This window comes from Stenella coeruleoalba (assembly GCF_951394435.1).
Source record: "Stenella coeruleoalba genome assembly, chromosome: 2".
Taxonomy (NCBI): domain Eukaryota; kingdom Metazoa; phylum Chordata; class Mammalia; order Artiodactyla; family Delphinidae; genus Stenella; species Stenella coeruleoalba.
In genome coordinates, this window is record NC_137147.1 from 75,596,034 (window position 1) to 75,616,633 (window position 20,600).

General features: G+C 42.0%; 1 protein-coding gene across 1 annotated transcript; it reads right to left on the reverse strand.

The window, feature by feature from the left end:
- Window positions 1–19,094: 19,094 nt before the first annotated feature.
- On the reverse strand, window positions 19,095–20,269 carry LOC307183037 (eosinophil cationic protein-like; the record flags this gene model as incomplete). Its single annotated transcript, XM_079914940.1, has 1 exon — window positions 19,095–20,269. The coding sequence occupies one exon, from the start codon at window positions 20,267–20,269 to the stop codon at window positions 19,802–19,804; it is 468 nt and encodes a 155-aa protein (XP_079771066.1). The 3' UTR covers window positions 19,095–19,801.
- Window positions 20,270–20,600: the final 331 nt, after the last annotated feature.

A 20,600-nucleotide genomic window follows, 5' to 3' on the forward strand; every position in this document is an offset into this window, starting at 1 on the left:
GTGTTTATGAGCCATCAGACTTGTTAAGTGTCCTGAGAGAAGTCTAGATGATACTCTACCCTGTCCTTGACCATTCTCCTTTAGATTGTATTCAGAGAACATCCCCAAACACATTTTCTGGTAGTTTTTTCTATAGATTCCCTCTGCACATTTTTAATTGCCCTCCATTGCCTTCAAATTAAATCCAAATGACCTAGTTGACAGGAAAGATCTTGGGCCGAGGATCTGTTTATTTGAAAAGAAATTAATACAAACCCATATTGAAAGTGTACTGGATTCTCAGCATGATTTTGTCTTTAGTATCAAAACACTGCTAAATGTGAGCTTGTTCTGTTATTTCATTAGTTTAATCACCACATCAACAGCCACTGAATTATCAGCCAATGTCATTATGCCATTATTTGTAATCCAGGGACGTTGTAAGATATAGTCTTGGGAAACAGTCTTCTGCATTGTGGTAAAAGCAACTGTTGAGGATATCGGCCACAGGGTTTCACAGAGTCATCTGATGTCTAGCACTTGCAATTTCTTCACCCCCAGGGTACTCTTGCGATGTGTGCCCTTAACCTGATGAAAGGGAGATGCCAACTGACAATACCTTTCTGCACACGGCTTTCCGAATGCAGTGGTAATAACATTTTATAATTATAAACACTGCTTGGTTTAGCTTCTCTTTTGAACAGAGTTGATTAAATATGACCAAATCTTTGATTTGGGGCTTCATTTTTTCTACTGTCCTTGGGTTTTTTATTCTTCTGTGAAAGCATTTTTCCAGGTAGAATTTTTCAACTTAAACCTCGAGATACAGCTGTTTATAAAAGTATGAAAAGTATACAGCTGTTTATAAAAGTATCTTAAACCTCGAGATATGAAAGCGGTTTATAGAAGTATAAAGTATGAAAAGTGTACAACTGCTGAGAAGTGAGCTGACTGATGTTACAGAGTACACAGAGAAATATTTAAGGTGTTAATTGTTATGGGTTTATTTCAATGTGATGAATAATCAGTGTGTCAACTCTGTGGTTTCATATGTATTACCGCTTAGAACAAAACTGTGTCAAAAACTGAGTTGATAAAAGGAAATATTAATAATACAGATGGAATGGAGCTATGGTGCAGGATATCTGATGTCTCGGAAACCCTGAGATAAACAGTCAGGCTTGCCTGGGTCTATGCCCTAATTGTCTTGTTTCTCAGTTTGAGCTATTCCACTTGTTTCTCAACAATAGTCATTACTGCTGATAATTTTTAGTAGTTAAGGCTTTCCTTTTGATGCCATTCAGGCTAATTTTGGGCCTCTTAACTGTTAAGGTATGTTGTTTCTCCAAAGCCAGAATATTTTCCTGTGTGGAATGTTAGCTCCTACTTCACCTCAGTCTCACGTGAGAGGAACAAGCTTGTTTGTCTGTTAAAGCGCACGGGCTTTAAAAAAAAAGACACATCAGAGTTTGACTCACAGCTCTGCTCTTCACCAACCATGTGACCTCACTCAAGGAGTTTGCCTTCCCTTTTCTACCAGGGAAACAGTAAAATTCTTTCTGGATACACAGACATGCTAAGTCTGATGGTGGGTCATGCTGGATGTTGAGCACAGGTGAAAACACTAGAAAGTGTAGGGAGTGTTACCAGCTGGACAGCATTATTGTGAGGCTTAATCCCAATTGCCTGGTATGAAATAGGTGCATCAAAGAGGTGGTGGCTTTCTTGTTATTTTCAACCCTTTTTGCATTTATTTTCAACACTCCATAAGGTATAAATATCATGAATGATGCTGAGATATTTTAGGCTGTATAGCACCCATCAAAGCTTTCTCTTAGGTTTAATAAGTTTTAGGCCTTCTGTTTTCCTATTAGACTAGAGGATGGTGAACCTCACTGGAGAGTGCCAAGAGCGGAACCACTCCATTAATGTTTGCTGACTGACAGGTATCCCCAAGTGCATTAGCCAGTCTTCACATCTAGACAGCTTCAGAGGCCTAAGATCAGCCTGTAGTCTTCTGTGATGATCTTTTATCTCGCTCAATTAAACAACAGTTCTGAGGGGTAGGGATTTGCATGCTGCCTGCAATATAATAGTTAAATGATTTTCTCGATAATAGTAAAGCAACAGTAACAGTAATAAATATACATGCTCCATTAGTCAGGTTTCTCCAGAGAAACAGAACCAATGTTATTAAATATATATAAAGAGATTTGTAGTAAAGAATTGATTCATACAATTATGGAGGCTGGCAAGTTCTAAGACCTCCAGGGTGAGTCAGGAAGCTAGAGACCCAGGAGAGCTGTTGGTGTAGTTCTAACGCAAAGGCAGGCAGGCAGGCTGTAGACCCATGAAGAGTTGATGTTTCAGTTTGAGTCAAAAGGCAGGAAAAAGCCGATGTCCCAGTTTGAAGGCCGTCAGGCAGGAGAATTCTGTCTTATTTGGGGGAAGGGTCAGCCTTTTTGTTCTATTCAGGCCTTCAACTGACTGCATGAGGCCCACCCACATTAGGGAGACAATCTGTTTTACTCAGTCTACCAATTTAAATATGAATGTCATCTAAAACCACCCTCACAGAAATACCCAAGATAGTATTTGATTGAACATCTGGGCACCCCATGGCCCAGTCAAGATGACACAAAGTTAACCATCACATATACATACATATATTTTATTTCAGGTAATCGAGCTATTCCTTCTGGATTTAGGTATAATCTTTAAAAAAAATAAGATTTACATAGTAGAAAATTTTGGAAACGAGTATTGCATTTTCTGTAGACATTCCATCACACACACACACACACACACACACACACACACTCACACACACACACACACACCCTACTCCTTTATCAGGAATTCAGAGAATTACAAGAGTCTCAGTTGGAAGGAACTTGGACATTTGTTCCAAGTCCTTCATTTAACATCTGAGGACCAGAATGGTAGAGTGATTTATCTAGCTGACACAGAAAAGTAGAGATAGAACTGGGAAGGAAACACATGGCTCCTTGAAACAAGGATTCCATAAGTACTACACGGCTATTTAAAAAACAAGGTGGGTCTATGTACAACCTGTAGAGATCTCCAGGAGAACGTGCAGAGTCAAGGTAGTGGGACAGAGGGAAGGAAGGAGGGAGGAGCTGGAACTCGTTACACAAGAGGAAGGAAAGTATGACAAAGTGAGCTTCTCAGATGAGTACTTAGACGAGTGAGGAAGAGGAGAAAGGGAGAGTCCTGAGGGCCTGGAATCTGGAGGAGGAGGGACTGGTAACTAGGGGAAGTGAGACAGAGATGCCCTACTCTCTATCCGTCCATTCCCTCTTCTAGGACAGAGAACATGACTCAGATGCGTATCCTCTTCCTACGCACTCCTGGACAAGACAGTTTTCTTCTAGGCCAAGAACTTTGTAAATTTCCTCAATTGACTCCTCAGCATCATTAGTAAGGGTTAGGGGGCACTCCTTGCATTGGAATAAGACCTCCCCACCCCAGTAGGGTTGATTCTCCAGGCTCAGCAGCATCAGGCATGGTTGATCACTCCATTGTCCTTGATGAGGCTGACCTGGCAATGGGGCTTCTTGTGACACAAACAAGGGTGAAAAGCATTGTGAGATCAGTCCCAATGACTTCAAGACAGATAGTTGTGTCAATCTGCATGTTGGGTCTGGGACACCACTGTCTCCTGGCTCTTTCATGAGCCCTAATTTAAAATGCTACAGGTGGAGAATTCCCTGGTGGTCCAGTGGTTCGAACTCTGTGCTCTGGCTGCCGAGGACAGCTGGGTTCAATCCCTGGTAGGGGAACTAAAATCCCACAAGCTGCCCTTGCAAATAAATAAATAAAATGCTCCCCGTAGTTTCCCCACCCCTCCATTCTTCTTCCTGCTGTATTTCCCCCCTAGAGCTCATCACCCTGTCTATATAACTTACATATTTATTATGTTTATTGTCTCTTTTTTGTCTGCTGTATTCTCTAATGACTCCCACATACCTCTAACGGTGTCTCACACATAGGTACTCAAGAGATGTTTGCTGACTAAGCCTCCTCAGATCAATTGTCACGACACAATATTCCTGAGATGTCAAGGTCCCTGACTGATTGAGGCTCCATGCCAGCCCTTAGCAGCTAGCTGCTTGTGCAACTGAAGCTCCACGCTGATCACCCACGAGGTCTAATAGGGGTCAGGTGTAGACACCTCCTTTCCTAGTAGGACAAGTGCTGGTGATCCAATCCCCTTTTGTTTGGTGAACCTCAGTGTTTCCTTCTAACGCTTCCGCTCCGGAATCCGCACCCCTCGCTGACCCCAGCCGGCTGCCTCTCTCACAGCCTCTCCGATGGCTGAGGGCCTTTGACCGCAAAGCGGAGCCATGTGTAAATGCGCCTTCCCGCCAACAGAGGGCAGGTGCTGCTGCGAAATTCTGTGCTGGGCTCGCGCCTTGCTCCAGCCTTGCCGGTTTTCTTGGCGAGTTCTCCCCTCTTCCCCAAACTCCTCGCGCCCTCTTCCTGGGCGGGATTGAAGAAAACCGGGCCCGGAGAGTCAGCAAGCTCTTGCGTACGCGCGACTGTGGTGATGCAGCTACTCGGAAAGCCATGCTCCCACCGTGGGATGATGCTCTCCGGGCTCACTGACCGATCTGCGCACGGCCGCTCTAATACAACTCCGATGGTGCTGACCCTGAGCCCCGAGTGACCGGGCCCACAGCGTTTTCCTTCGAGTCTCTTCACCCCCAAAGCCCCTGCCACCGCGGGGGCAGATCACGGGCTCCCGAGAGGGGTCTGGAGGCTCTACCCAGATTGGATCAAAGCAGAGGGTCTCTGCTTCCTTCATGGAAAATAACCTCAGACTTGCGAGCACAGCCCGAGGACAAGGCGCTGGCAGGAGAGGAGGGGGCGCGGAGTAGGGGCGACCCCTCCTCTCCCCTCGCCTTTGCTCTAGCAGGCGGGTTCCCACGGCCGCCACCTTGGCCGGCAGGGGGCGCTGCGCCGCCTGGACCCCGCGGGCCGAGCGGGACCAGAACTTTTACCTCCTGGTTCTTAGGGATGGCTTCGAACTTTCAAAAGCCTCCTTCAATCACTGAGGAAAACCGCAGAATAATAAGTAAGTAGGCTTCAGATAATGAGCGCCTACTGTGTACCACGAACTCTCCATCACGAAGGTGGCTGATCTGCGGAAGGAGGGCCGGGCGAGGAAGGAGGGATATCTGTGGCGCTCTGCTTCTCCGCCTCGCGGGGAGACGTGGGAGTTTCGAGGTCAGCACTATGCTGCATCACCAAGGCAATTTACGTTTTATTTCATCACTTCATTTTTTGAACTTTCTATGACCACGGACCCTTCCTTACTCGACTGAGAAAGGGCTACAGTGAGGTAGCCTATTTGACTTTTTCCGTTCAAAATACAGATGCGTTGTACCTGCAAATGGCAGACGTAAATTCAAACGTTGAGAGCAAATCTAGTAAAAAGGGTGTCTTCCTCTGGTCCTTGTCTTAATAGGCCCAAAATTTATTTTCCAGACGCAATTATTTTTCAGGGTTTTTTTTTGGTATACTTTTACAGTCTTCATATAATCTACACATGTTAAACACATTTATAAGTTTGTTGACATGAGTATAGATGCGAGTGTTTCCTCTTTTTTTCCCGCCACAAATAGTAACATTTTATATTCAGTGTTCTACACCATTACCTCTTTCCCAGCGACAATATATTTTGGACATATTCCATGCCCGTGCAAGAGTGTACCTTATTCTATTTAGTGGCTGTATAGTATTCCTTTGTAAGGATATACCATTGTAGTTTATACAGTCCCATATTCAGGATATTCTCTTTGTTTCCAAACTTTTACTAGTATAAACAAGTTGGAATGATTATAGTGGAACAAAGCAGCAACATTAAGCACCATGTGTTTACTTATAGTGCATGTGCTATTGGCAAGTCACCCCATATACTTGTCACGGGCTTCCTAGGGCCTTATGTGCTGAAGCTCCTGCATGGGTGGAGGGTGGGGAATGCTGTGGCCTGACAACAGAAAAGCCTTCCAGATGCACATGGTGTCACTGGATCTAATGAAGCCTAGGGAAAGTGAACATTTTCAGCACAACTCAGTTATTTTTTCTTGTAACAGGACTCTGAGGAGTCAGTATCAATTGGATCAAACTTTGGTCTTTGAATACTGGAGAGGGTTAAAATAATAACCATGTTTATATATGGAGGACAAACGAAGATGCCAAGATAGATAACTAACTTACTTTTATATTCACACTGAACATATTCTAGAGCAAATTGAAAGTTCTCATTTGTAAAACAATTTCTGTATTTAAACTGACGCTCACAATAGCCCAGAAGGCAGGTACAATTATCCCCATTTTAGAGGTTATACTGAGGCCCAAAGAGTGAACGTAATAGCAGGTAGAAGCAGAGCCACAAGTGACTCCTTCAAAGCGTGATGTTCTCCTACATTGTTGGCTGCTTCTTAGAAGGAGGCAGGATGCATAGTAGGTTTAAGGTAAGTTTCATCCATTCAGGTGGACTTTGAGTCTCTTGTCTAAGATGGGCATATCATCCAGGCTGAAATACCTGCTTCATCAGGTATGTCAGGGTTTTGTTTCCTAGGTAATAATGTTTCCTTAATAAAATGTATTTATAGAATGTGAATCTCCATTCGAATGGTTCTCTCACCTTTTATACCCCCAAGGACCCTTGTTATTCTCCCTTCATGCAGAAGCTATATTTATAAACACAAGTAATAAAATTATTTTTTGCCATTTTAATTTATCACATATTATATATATAATATATACTATATATATTATATATATATTATATGTATAATTATTATATATATAATAATATATAAATATATATATTATATGTATAATTATTATGTGATACTTTTGAGTACCTGAGTTAAATGGTTTTACCATGGCATAGATACTTTCTGTTCAGTTGTTTCATTAGCCTCTGCTATTCCTCCTTAATATAGGTAAACGTGTGTTTCTTTTTGGATATTTGCAATAACATATAGTATAATACTTGCACTCTAGTAAAGCAGTTGTCAAAGTGTGGTCTAAGGACCCTGATGGCTTCCAACAATCGGAATGAATTTGGGAGTAGATTCTCTGTTAATCAACCCTTTAGTTGAGAATGCGGCGTGGCCAACGCTTTGATTGCAGCCTGTGAGACCCTGAGTGGAGGACCCAGAAAAACTGTGCCTGGATTCCTGATCCACAAAAACCGTGAGCTAATAATTATATGTTGTTTTTAAGCTGCTAACTTTTCATTAATTTATTATGCAAAAATGAAAAGTTGATATGATCTATGTGTCTTCATTCATTCAAACACTTTACTTAACATCTGATCGGTACCAGGTACTATTCTAGGCACAAGGGATGTAGCAATGTACTGAGGCCTTTTATTCCATGTAATGGGTCTCAGCCAAAACCTTTGATCATTTCTCCCTTTATTCAACGGGAAAATGTCACAATGACAGGTAGGTCAGTTGTGTGCACTCAGGTGATGACTGGGTCAAGTTAACACAGGTTTATCCTAGGATATAGGTGCATGATTAGAAGTATTTGTAGCTGGAGTTGTCTTGGGCTCCCAAGGCAAATGGTACCTCCACTTCCTCTCACCTTGGAATAGCCCCAATATCGAGACACTATCAATTTCCATCATAGGCTTCTGAAGTCAGGATCAGTTCAAGTGAGTCCCAAATGCCAGGCTGGGGACAGGTTACAACAGAAACACCTGAAGAAAGATTTGGAAGTGCTGACTCCTGAGCTCCCAAACTCTGCAGTTTTCTAAATGAACAAGGGCATAGGCAAGATTCACTTTGTGACTGAGTGGAACACAAAGATTAGGTATTGGTGATCACCACAGTGCCTTAGTTTCTTCTCAGGAGTCTTAATAAAGACCATGGAAAGTGCCCACTGAATTCAACCTCATCTGACCTCTCAGTAAAACAATCCCCATTCTGAGACTCTGCGGAGGTCATGATGAGTGACCAAATACAACGTTGTATATATTGGTTGGCTATGACCAATATCCACTGCCTAGAATAATAGCTTGATACCAGAAAAAGCATGATTGGATTTCTGGCCTCACAAAATGTCAAAGGAGAGCAGCAGGGTGGGTATGAACCCAGGTTTCAGTATGGGACAACCTCACCTCGACCACACACCCCGACCTCTGCCCAATATTCCGTAGCAGCAAGACTAAGAGTTTTTGCTCTCAGTATCACTTTACACTCTAAAAGTTGAGAACAGCAAAGAACTTTTGTTTATGTTGATTATACCTATTTATATTTACCGTGTTAGAAATTTGAACCAAGAAATTTTAGAATGCTTAGTAATTAATTCAAAAATCACCTAATAACAATATTGAATCATTAAATGTTGATATATAGTATATATTTTTCAAAAAACTTATTTTCTAAAACAAAAAACAGTAATAAGAAGAATGCCGTTGTTTCACATTTTCTTTACTGGCTGACTCTATATTGACAGCTGGATTCTCACATCTGCTTTTGCATTCATCCATTGTGCTATGTTGTTTTGCTAAACTGTGTAAAGAGAACCTGGCCTCACATAGATATGTGGTTTGAAAGGTAAGAACCTAATAGATACTGTGAAAGGGTTTGTGGGACCACCAGGTTCCTCAAACCATACTTGACCTGATGAGCGCATGCATCTCTCATTTCTTCGGTCACAGTTGTTGATTCTGAGATCAACCCTTAACACAATCAGATATGTTTGATGGGAATGTTGGCGTATGAAGACAGGGCCATCCTCTGCTGAACTTATTCCTGAGAGGGTATATGGTTTGGAGTTGTTGCAGTCACCTTACAAAAATGTGAGAGAAATTTGCCTGAAATGTGCACCAAGATCTAGGAGAGATGGAAATGGAGAAAGAGAGAGAAACTTTGGTTCTCTTTTCATCATCTGAGTTCTGATAAGCTGCACATTAAGCCATAACAGCCCGTTATTTCTCAGGACAGTTTAACTGTTCTTGCAGATTGTTAGGACATCATCAGCAAGGCCAAGTACTTGTGGAAGGAAGGGGATTCGGCACACCGTTGTGGCTGGAGGAGCTCCTGAAACTATCAGAGCTGTGGAGGACCCTGTGGGTCACAAGCCGGTCAAAATCCACGGGAAAGTGTAGAGGATATTCAAATAGATGAATAAATGAATTAATTTAATCCTCCACTTGGTTTTGAATCTCTTTGTTTTTTAGATAACTGCTCGTGATGAAAGGATTGTGGCAAATGGCTCTCGCACTTTGTAAGAGAGCAAATGAAGAATTTGTTGTTTCTCATTATTAGCTGTGTCCTAGGTTCTTGACTCCCCTCCAGACAAATTTCACCTCACAGGTGAGACTGAATTTCTGGTAAGTTCAGAAGTGCACTGGCCTGATATAGGTGGGTCCTGATGTCTTTTGCCAGATTTGGTAATGTCCAGATGGTGCGCCATGGGTCGTATTTTCTAACTCAGTGAGAATGTGTGAACGATTTGATCTACTCGGTGTTCCTGTTATCCATTGAAATCCCTGCTACACCCATTCACTAATGTCTCTCATGTCACCAATTCTGAATCCAATATACCTTTGAAATACTGAGAATTTTGAAGTAGGCATTGTTCTTTTTTTTAATTTTTAAATTTTATTTTATTTATCTTTTTTATACAGCAGGTTCTTATTAGTCATCAATTTTATACACTTCAGTGTACACATGCCAATCCCAATCGCCCAATTCATCCCACCCCCACCCCCACCCCCCCGCCGCTTTCCCCGCTTGGTGTCCATACATTTGTTCTCTACATCTGTGTCTCTATTTCCTGCCCTGCAAGCTGGTTCATCTGTACCATTTTGCTAGATTCCACATATATGCGTTAATATACAATGTTTTTCTCTTTCTGACTTACTTCTTTCTGTATGACAGTCTCTAGATCCATCCACGTCTCAACAAATGACCCAATTTCGTTCCTTTTTACGGCTGAGTAATATTCCATTGTATATATGCACATCTTCTTTATCCATTCGTCTGTCAATGGGCATTTAGGCTGCCTCCATGACCTGGCTATTGTAAATAGTGCTGCAATGAACATTGGGGTGCATGTGTCTTTTTGAAATATGGTTTCCTCTAGGTATATGCCCAGTAGCGGGATTGCTGGATCATATAGTAATTCTATGTTTAGTTTTTTAAGGAACCTCCATACTGTTCTCCATAGTTGCCGTATCAATTTACATTCCCACCAACAGTGCAAGAGGGTTCCCTTTTCACCACACCCTCTCCAGCAATTGTTGTTTGTAGATTTTCTGATGATGCCCATGCTTACTGGTGTGAGGTGATACCTCATTGTAGTTTTGATTTGCATTTCTCTAATAATTAGTGATGTGGAGGATCTTTTCATGTGCTTCTTGGCCATCTGTATGTCTTCTTTGGAGAAATGTCTATTTAGGTCTTCTGCCCATTTTAGGATTGGGTTGTTTGTTTTTTTAATATTGAGCTGCATGAGCTGTTTATATATTTTGGAGATTAATCCTTTGTCACTTGCTTCGTTTGCAAATATTTTCTCCCATTCTGAGGGTTGTATTTTCATCTTGTTTATCGTTTCCTCTGCTGTGCAAAAGCTTTGACGTTTCATTAGGTCCCATTTGTTTATTTTTGTCTTTATTGCCATTACTCTAGGAGGTGGATCAAAAAAGATCTTGCTGTGATTTATGTCAAAGAGTGTTCTTCCTGTGTTTTCCTCTAAGGGTTTTATAGTGTCTGGTCTTACATTTAGGTCTCTAATCCATTTTGAGTTTATTTTTGTGTATGGTGTTAGGGAGTGTTCCAATTTCATTCTTTTACATGTAGCTGTCCAGTTTTCCCAGTACCACTTATTGAAGAGACTGTCTTTTCTCCATTGTATATCCTTGCCTCTTTTGTCATAGATTAGTTGACCATAGGTGCGTGTGTTTATCTCTGGGCTTTCTATCCTGTTCCATTGATCTATGTTTCTGTTTTTGTGCCAGTACCATATTCTCTTGATTACTGTAGCTTTATAGTATAGTCTGAAGTCAGGGAGTCTGCTTCCTCCAGCTCCGTTTTTCTCCCTCAAGACTGCTTTGGCTATTCGGGGTCTTTTGTGTCTCCATACAAATTTTAAGATTTTTTTGTTCTAGGTCCATAAAAAATGCCATCGGTAGTTTGATAGGGATTGCATTCAATCTGTAGATTGCTTTGGGTAGTATAGTCATCTTCACAACGTTGATTCTTCCAATCCAAGAACACGGTATATCTCTCCATCTGTTGGTATCATCTTTAATTTCTTTCATCAGTGTCTTATAGTTTTCTGCATACAGGTCTTTTGTCTCCCTAGGTAGGTTTATTCCTAGGTATTTTATTCTTTTTGTTGCAGTGGTAAATGGGAATGTTTCCTTAATTTCTCTTTCAGATTTTTCATCATTAGTGTATAGGAATTCAAGAGATTTCTGTGCGTTAATTTTGTATCCTGCAACTTTACCAAATTCATTGAATCGCTCTAGTAGTTTTCTGGTGGCATATTTAGGATTCTCTATGTATAATATCATGTCATCTGCAAACAGTGACAGTTTTACTTCTTCTTTTCCAATTTGTATTCCTTTTATTTCTTTTTCTTCTCTGATTGCAGTGGCTAGGAATTCCAAAACTATGTTGAATAATAGTGGTGAGAGTGGACAACCTTGTCTTGTTCCTGATCTTAGAGGAAATGCTTTCAGTTTTTCAGTGTTGAGAATGATGTTTGCTGTGGGTTTGTCATATATGGCCTTTATTATGTTGAGGTAGGTTCCCTCTATGCTCACTTTCTGGAGAGTTTTTATCATAAAAGTGTGTTGAATTTTGTCAAAAGTTTTCTGCGCCTATTGAGATGATCATATGGTTTTTATTCTTCAATTTGTTAACATGGTGCATCACATTGACTGGTTTGCGTATATTGAAGAATTCTTGCATCCCTGGGATAAATCCCACTTGATCATGGTGTATGATCCTTTTAATGTGTTGTTGGATTCTGTTTGCTAGTATTTTCTTGAGAATTTTTGCATCTATATTCATCAGTGATATTGGTCTGTAATTTTCTTTTTTTGTAGTATCTTTGTCTGCTTTTGGTATCAGGGTGATGGTGGCCTCATAGAATGAGTTTGGGAGTGTTCCTTCCTCCGCAATTTTTTGGAAGAGCTTCAGAAGAATGGGTGTTAGCTCTTCTCTAAATGTTTGAGAAGAATTCACCTGTGAAGCCATCTGATAGAATTCACCTGTGAAGCCATCTGGTCCTGGCATTTGTTTGTTGGAAGATTTTTATTCACAGTTTCAATTTCATTACTTGTGATTGGTCTGTTCATATTTTCTATTTCTTCCTGGTTCAGTCTTGGAAGGTTATACCTTTCTAAGAATTTGTCCATTTCTTTCAAGTTGTCCATTTTATTGGCCTAGAGTTGCTTGTAGTAGTCTCTTAGGATGGTTTGTATTTCTGTGGTGTCTGTTGTAACTTCTCCTTTTTCATTTCTAATTTTATTGATTTGAGTCCTCTCCCTCTTTTTCTTGATGAGTCTGGCTAATGGTTTATCATTTTTGTTTATCTTCTCAAGGAACCAGCTTTTAGTTTTATTGATCTTTGCTATTGTTTCCTTTATTTCTATTTCCTTTATTTCTTCTCTGATCTTTATGATTTCCTTCCTTCTGCTAACTTTGGGTTTTGTTTGTTCTTCTTTCTCTAGTTCCTTTACGTGTAAGGTTAGGTTGTTTATTTGAGATTTTTCTTGATACTTGAGGTAGGCTTGTATAGCTATAAACTTCCCTCTTAGAACTGCTTTTGCTGCATCCCACAGGTTTTGGATCGTCGTGTTTTCATTCATTTCTCTCTAGGTATTTTTTTATTTCCTCTTTGATTTCTTCAGTGATCTCTTGGTTATTTAGTAACATATTGTTTAGCCTCCATGCATCTGTGGTTTTATTAACGTTTTTTCCCTGTAATTCATTTCTAATCTCATAGTGTTATGGTCAGAAAAGATGCTTGACATGATTTCAATTTTCTTAAATTTACTGAAGCTTGATTTGTGACCCAAGATGTGATCTATCCTGGAGAATGTTCCATGTGTACTTGAGAAGAAAGTGTAATCTGCTGTTTTTGGATGGAATGTCCTATAAATATCAATGAAATCTATCTGGTCTATTGTGTCATTTAAAGCTTGTTTTTCCTTATTTATTTTCATTTTGGATGATCTGTCCATCGGTGTAAGTGAGGTGTTAAAGTCCCCCACTATTATTGTGTTACTGTCGATTTCCTCTTTTATAGCTGTTAGCAGTTGCCTTATGTATTGAGGTTCTCCTATGTTGGGTGCATATATATTTATAATTGTTATATATTCTTCTTGGGTTGATCCCTTGATCATTATGTAGTGTCCTTCCTTGTCTCTTGTAACATTCTTTGTTTTAAAGTCTACTTTATCTGATATGAGTATTGCTACTCCAGCTTTCTTTTGATTTCCATTTGCATGGAATATCTCTTTCCATCCCCTCACTTTCAGTCTGTATGTGTCCCTAGGTCTGATGTGGGTCTCTTGTAGACAGCATATATATGGGTCTTGTTTTTGTATCCATTCAGCAAGCCTGTGTCTTTTGGTTGGAGCATTTAATCCATTCACGTTTAAGGTAATTATCAATATGTATGTTCCTATGACCATTTTCTTAATTGTTTTGGGCTTGTTTTCGTAGGTCCTTTTCTTCTCTTCTGTTTCCCACTTAGAGAAGTTCCTTTAGCATTTGTTATAGAGCTGGTTTGGTGGTGCTGAATTCTCTTAGCTTTTGTTTGTTTGTAAATCTGAAAGAGATCCTTGCCACGTAGAGTAATCTTGGTTGTAGGTTCTTCCCTTTCATCACTTTAAGTATATCATGCCACTCCCTTCTGGCTTGTAGAGTTTCTGCTAAGAAATCCGCTATTAACCTTATGGGTGTTCCCTTGTATGTAATTTGTCATTTTTCCCTTGCTGTTTTCAATAATTTTTCTTTGTCTTTAATTTTTGCCAGTTTGATTACTATGTGTCTCGGCGTGTTTTTCCTTGGGTTTATCCTGTATGGGACTCGTTGCTCTTCCTGGACTTGGGTGGCTATTTCCTTTGCCATGTTAGGGAAGTTTTCGACTATAATCTCTTCAAATATTTTCTCGGGTCCTTCTCTCTTCTCCTTCTGGGACCCCTAGAATGCGAATGTTTTTGCATTTATTGTTGTCCCAGAGGTCTCTTAGGCTGTCTTCATTTCTTTTCATTCTTTTTTCTTTATTCTGTTCCACAGCAGTGAATTCCATCATTCTGTCTTCAGGTCACTTATCCATTCTTCTGCCTCAGTTATTCTGCTATTGATTCCTTCTAGTGTAGTTTTCATTTCAGTTATTGTATTGTTCATCTCTGTTTGTTTGTTCTTTAATTCTCCTAGGTCTTTGTTAAACATTTCTTGTATCGTCTCGATCTTTGCCTCCATTCTTTTTTTTTTTAAATAAATTTATTTATTTATTTATTTGTTTTTATTTTTGTCTGCATTGGGTCTTCCTTGCTGTGTGCGGGCTTTCTCTAGTTGTGAGCAGGGGCTACTCTTGGTTGCGGTGCATGGGCTCCTCATTGTCGTGGCTTCTCTTGTTGGGAGCACAGGCTCTAGGCACGCAGGCTTCAGTAGTTGTGGTGGATGGGCTCAGTAGTTGTGGCTTGCAGGCTCTAGAGCGCAGGCTCAGTAGTTGTGGCACACGGGCTTAGTTGCTCCGCGGCGTGTGGGATCTTCCCGGACCAGGGCTTGAACCCGTGTCCCTTGCATTGGCAGGCAGATTCTTAACCACTGCGCCACCAGGGAAGCCCTGCCTCCATTCTTTTTCCGAGGTCTTGGGTCATCTTCACTATTGTTTTTCTGAATTGTTTTTCTGGAAGTTTGCCTATCTCCACTTCATTTAGTTGTTTTTCTGGGGTTTTATCTTGTTCCTTCATCTGGTACATAGCCCCCTGCCTCTTCATCTTGCCTACCTTTTTGTGAATGTGGTTTTTGTTCCATAGGCTGCAGGATTGTAGCTCTTCTTGCTTCTGCTGTCTGCCCTCTGGTGAATGAGGCTATCTAAGAGGCTTATGCAAGTTTCCTGATGGGAGCTACCTAGGCATTGTTCTTATGTTATTATTATAACTCAGACTTGAGACATGAATAACAGTTAACTGTGTCACATTTCTATGTGCATTTTAGGAAGCAAATTTAATAACGTAAGTAAAGTTTTAGTTTCAAAAAAAGGCTATTTTTCATAGATAATTTGACTTGGGGATGGGAACAGAATTTCTGTGCTCCCCTCCCTACTCATTGCCTCACTCTCTTTTTTTTTTCTTCCAGTTTTACTGAGATATAATTGACATACAGCACTGTATAAGTTTAAGGTGTACAGCATAACGATTTGACTTACAAACATAATGAAGTAATTAGCACCATAAATTTAGTGAACCTTCATCATCTCATATAGATACAAAACTAAAGAATTGGGAAATAATTTTTTCCTTGTGATGAGAACTCTTAGGATTTATTCTCTTAACAATTTTCATGTATAACATACAGCAGTGTTGATTGCATTTAAAATGTTGTACATCACATCCCTAGTGCTTATTTATCTTATAACTGGAAGTTTGACTCTCTTTATCCAATTCCCCCTCCCTCTCATCCCCCACCTCTGGTAACCACAAATCTGATCTCTTTTTCTATGAGTTTGTTTTGTTTGTTTGTTTGTTTTTGAAGTATAATTGACCTACAACACTATGTTAGTTCCTGGTACATAGCAGAGTGATTCAGTATTTCTATACCTTTCAAAATGAACACCATGACATCTGGTTGTCATCTGTTACCAAAGATATTACATAATTATTGACTATATTCCCCCACACTGTACATGTATACCTGTGACTCATTTGTTTCATAACTGGAAGTTTTGACATCTTAATTTCCCTCACCTATTTCTTTCATTCCCTTATCCTGCTTCCCTCTGGCAAGCACCTGTTTGTTATCTGTACCAATGACTCTGTTTCTATTTTGTTATTCTTGTTCATTTGTTTTGTTTTGTAGGTTCCACATATAAGTGAAATCATACAGCATTTGTCTTTCTCTGTCTGACTTATCTCACCAAGGATGATACCCTCTAAGTCCATCCATGTGGTCACAGTCTCACTCCTTTATGTGATTCAAATGGAAACAGTGCCTAAAATCTCAATCTAGGCAAAAAGAAATCAGGAGCTTTAGATCAGATTGCTCTCCTCTCACACCTCCTGACCTGACCCTGGGGCCTTCTCTCCCTGATCTGAGGGTCACTTGAGGCAACGTGCTTCGTACCCACACAGAGGGATCTGCTCCTGATGTTAAAACATGAAGTAGAAACAATAACAATGTGAACGGCCCTTTCACTTCATGCTGTACCTTACAAAGTGTGTTACAACCACTAACTGCTTTCACTCCTCCAAGACTTCCTTGAGATTTGGTACTATTACGAGCATTTTACAAAGTTAGAAATGGAGGCTTAGGGAAGAGAAGTGGACTCCAAGGAACGTGTCCTTGGAACATGCTGACGTGAACAATTAACTTCTCTAATAGTGGCCACTGTAGTGCTGGCCTCAGGTTCAGTGCAGCCAGATCTTGAGTGTCTATCACAGAGGGCGGTGGGCGCCAAGCCACGGCTTTGTCGTCACAGAGCACAGAATCCTCCTTGCTCTGCTTTGAATCCTCCTGCCTCCCAGGAGGGAAAAGCTACATCTAAGCTTCAGGGCCACCAGCTCCCTCTGACCCCAGCCCAATCTTCAGCACAGGGACTGAGGAAGATGAGGAACAGAGGAAAAGCAGGAAGAGAGTGGGGAAGCATGGCCTCAGGGAGGGGGAACAGCATGGTGCTACTGAGTGAGAGGATGAAGGTGCATTTTACTGACATGAGGAAGTCTCTTCTGTTCCCCTCTCCCTCCGCTTCCAATCCTTCACTAAAGCCTGATGATTCGAACTTGGAAACATAATCCTAAACCTGCACTTTTTCTTCTGCCCTATTGCTATTACCTTATCCCATGCCTCTGGGATTTGGCCTGGATACCACGAGTTCCTGACTGTCCCCACAGTCCCTGCACAGCTGCCAGAGTGATCTTCAGGTCACATTATTATCTCACATGCTCCATTTGTACCCCATAGGAAATTTACTCTTTATTTTCATCTCCATAGGTATGAAGCCTCTGAGCCTCAATAACCTCTATCATTAATGCTCATGGTTAAAATGCTCTTGTCCTGCTAGACTAACTTTCATTTTTGTAACATGACTAATCTACATTCATGTCGGGCCCTTTGAATGTTCTCTCTCTGTCTCTCTGTCTCTGTCTCTCTCGGGAAGACTATCCCCTTAGTTTCTGCATGACCAGCTGCTTCTCATATTGTTCGGAATTCATTCCTTCATTGGGCCCCTACCAACCACACTTCAGATTCACTTCTATGGACTCATCGAGACCCACTACAGATGGCCCTCTGTGTGGATGTGAAACCCACGGATGTGGAGGGCCAACGGTATGAGCCCCTTTTATATAAGGGACTTGAGCATCTGTGGATTTTGATATCTGCGGAGTCTCCTGGAGCCAATCCCCTGAAGCTACCGAGAGATGACTGTACATTGTTTCCCTCAGTGCAGTTTTCCCCCTGACACTTATCACCTGGAAAAATAATTTTGCATTTTCTTCCCAGTAGAATAGGCACCCTAGGGCAGAAATGTGTCTTTGTTTACACTGCACCCTCACGACCTCAGAAATCTGCCTAGAGCACATCTGCACATGGGTTAACTACTGCATTAATGAATGACGAATGAATGCATGAACGAATGGTGGGAGAGGGGATGACGACACAAGGCAGAGAGAGATGGGGCAGCTGAGTTGGCTAATCCCTCTACCATACGGTGTTAGAGATGCTGTGTCCATGGCTGGGAAGTGACATGTGATCTGCTGAGACAAGGAAGATTCACTGCCTCATGGCAAATGTGACTCCAGCCTTGCGGTATCCCACCTTCTCCTTCTGTTACTCCAAGCCTGTTGGAAGGGTAAGCTCATTTCATGCCACTCTGTATTAATCTCAAGTCAGTGGATTTGGGGCTTCCCTGGTGGTGCAGTGGTTGAGAGTCTGCCTGCTAATGCAGGGGACACGGGTTCGAGCCCTGGTCTGGGAAGATCCCACATGCCGCGGAGCAACTAGGCCCGTGAGCCACAACTACTGAGCCTGTGCGTCTGGAGCCTGTGCTCCACAACAAGAGAGGCCGTGATAGCGAGAGGCCCACGCACCTCGATGAAGAGTGGCCCCCGCTTGCCGCAACTGGAGAAGGCCCTCGCGCAGAAACGAAGACCCAACACAGCAAAAATAAATAAATTAATTAATAAACTCCTACCCCCAACATCTTAAAAATAAATAAATAAATAAAAACCCTTGGCTTAAAAAAAATAATAATTAAAAAAATAAAGTCGGTGGATTCTGTTGAGCCCTGGAATTTTCCAAACCTAGTATCTCCATGCAATAGCTTGAGTCAACAGACCTGCCTGGAAGAACAAATCCTCCAGTGGCTTCTCCAGAGAAGATGCTCAAGTGCAGATGCCGTATATAGTACTACCAAGAGCAAGAATGACTGACCATATGGAGGGGGGGAGGAATGGAAATTGCCATGTATCTGGGCCTGGAAGAGGAGCTGAAAAGTAGGAGGTCAGGAGTCCCAGACTCAAGGACAGAGGTACAGATTTAATGACATGCTACCTGCCTTCTGTTCTGAGTCAGGTGCTGCAAAAGACCCGCCCTGTCCCCCGAACAATCACTTGAATGCTGCATCTGACCACAGTTTACAAAGAGCTTTCCCTTCCTGTTCCTCACTGATTCCTGAGTGCAGCCTTGTGATGGAGGCAGAGTAGGGGCTTTCATTATCCGCCCCCTTTTCTGTCTGTCTACATATCTGTAATCCTGGAACCTGTGCCCCTTCCTGACCTGAATGTGAACAAGCCACTGATTCATCCTCGGGAGAGATCCCAATTCCATGTCTCCTTCCTTACCTTCTGCTACCAGATGACCAGCTGCTCCCTTCTCCAGGACACAGAAATCGCCAGGAAAGAGTTTCACCTCTTCTCCAGGTAGTACTGGAATCTGTCCATATACTACCTGAACAATTTGTCTCATTCCACATTAGACTCAAACTCTGGATCCACCCCTAGGATAACCATTAATATCTGAAGATTTGATATGCTTATTTAAAAACAAATCTATGCGGCTAAAATTTGCTTCTTTCTTTTGGTCTTATCACAATTACGGCATTTTCCCCTTTCTTTTTGTTTTTACACCGTATCGTTCTCTTTATCATAAAATGCATGGTTCTTAAATCAGAATCAAATACATTTGTTTCTACTTACTGGGGGCTCTTTGCCTCCTGGTAATGAAATAGGCCGCTGTGAGTGGAAGCCGCAGCTTCCTGGCCTAAAGCAGAGAGAAGGAAAAGTCTGCACAACTTCATGACACAAGGAGCCTCTTATCCTCACGTCGATTTCCCACAAATCTCAGATTAGAAGAAGGGGAAAAGCCTCTAGACGAGAATGTAACTACATGACAGAAGAGCACAAACAGACACATGGAGCCTTGTAGGTAATTCTGTAAAGTTTACTGTGCGTGCACAAGGAGCTTCAGCTGAGCAAACTTAAAGGGACCTGGAGGCTGGTGAGATGAGGACTGATGCTGATCTCTGGGGTGGATGGTGGGACAGGACTGTGGCGCTTGGCAAATGAGCATGGCCCAAAGTTTTGGCCCAGAGTTTAGACGATGCCATCCAAGTGAACTGGAACCAGGGGGTACCTGGCATTGTCCTGTGGTAATCTGTTTCCACACGCAATGATGTAGATCTTCCGATTACTTCTCTGTCTATAACGGCAGTTCCTATAATCGCGTGCATATCTTGTGAGGTTGCAGTAGGTTACAGGCACTCGATGTCGGCTTCTATGACAATTCGTCTCCCCTGAGCTAGGGCAGGGTACATTTCTGGTGTGACAAACACGAGCTACGGAAGCAAACGTTGTGTGGAGAAAAGTATTTTCACCTTTGCATGCCCTTCTGTAACGGTTAACCACCCGCATTGCATCATCGCATCGACGGTGGGGCATATTTAGGTGCTGAATCTGAAACCTCTGAGCCGGGGTTAATTGGGCGTGGAGTGAGATCACCACTCCCAAGAGCCCCAGCAGCAAAAAGAGAGGAAGCTGGGCATTCTGCTGTCTTGGAACCATGTTCCCTGTGAAAAGAAGGGTATCTTCTGTATCCCGGCCCACAAATAACCCACTCCCTCCTCACTCACCCTGCAGGCCCCCTGCTGTCACTGTGGTTCTAGCTCCTTTCCCCTCCGCTCCCCAAAGTCTGTCATGTGTCCTGGGCACTAACTTCAGCTCACCGCTCCCCCAGTTGCTGCTTCATTGCTGTCTCTCCTGTTCCAGCTCTGGGGCTCATTGTCTTACCCAGTATCTCTGCTGTGGCTCCTGTGAGAACAGATCCAGCTGGTGGGCCTGGCGCTCAGGGGCAGCTGGTATCCCCCCAGTTCTTGGGTCTGGAGATATAGAGCAG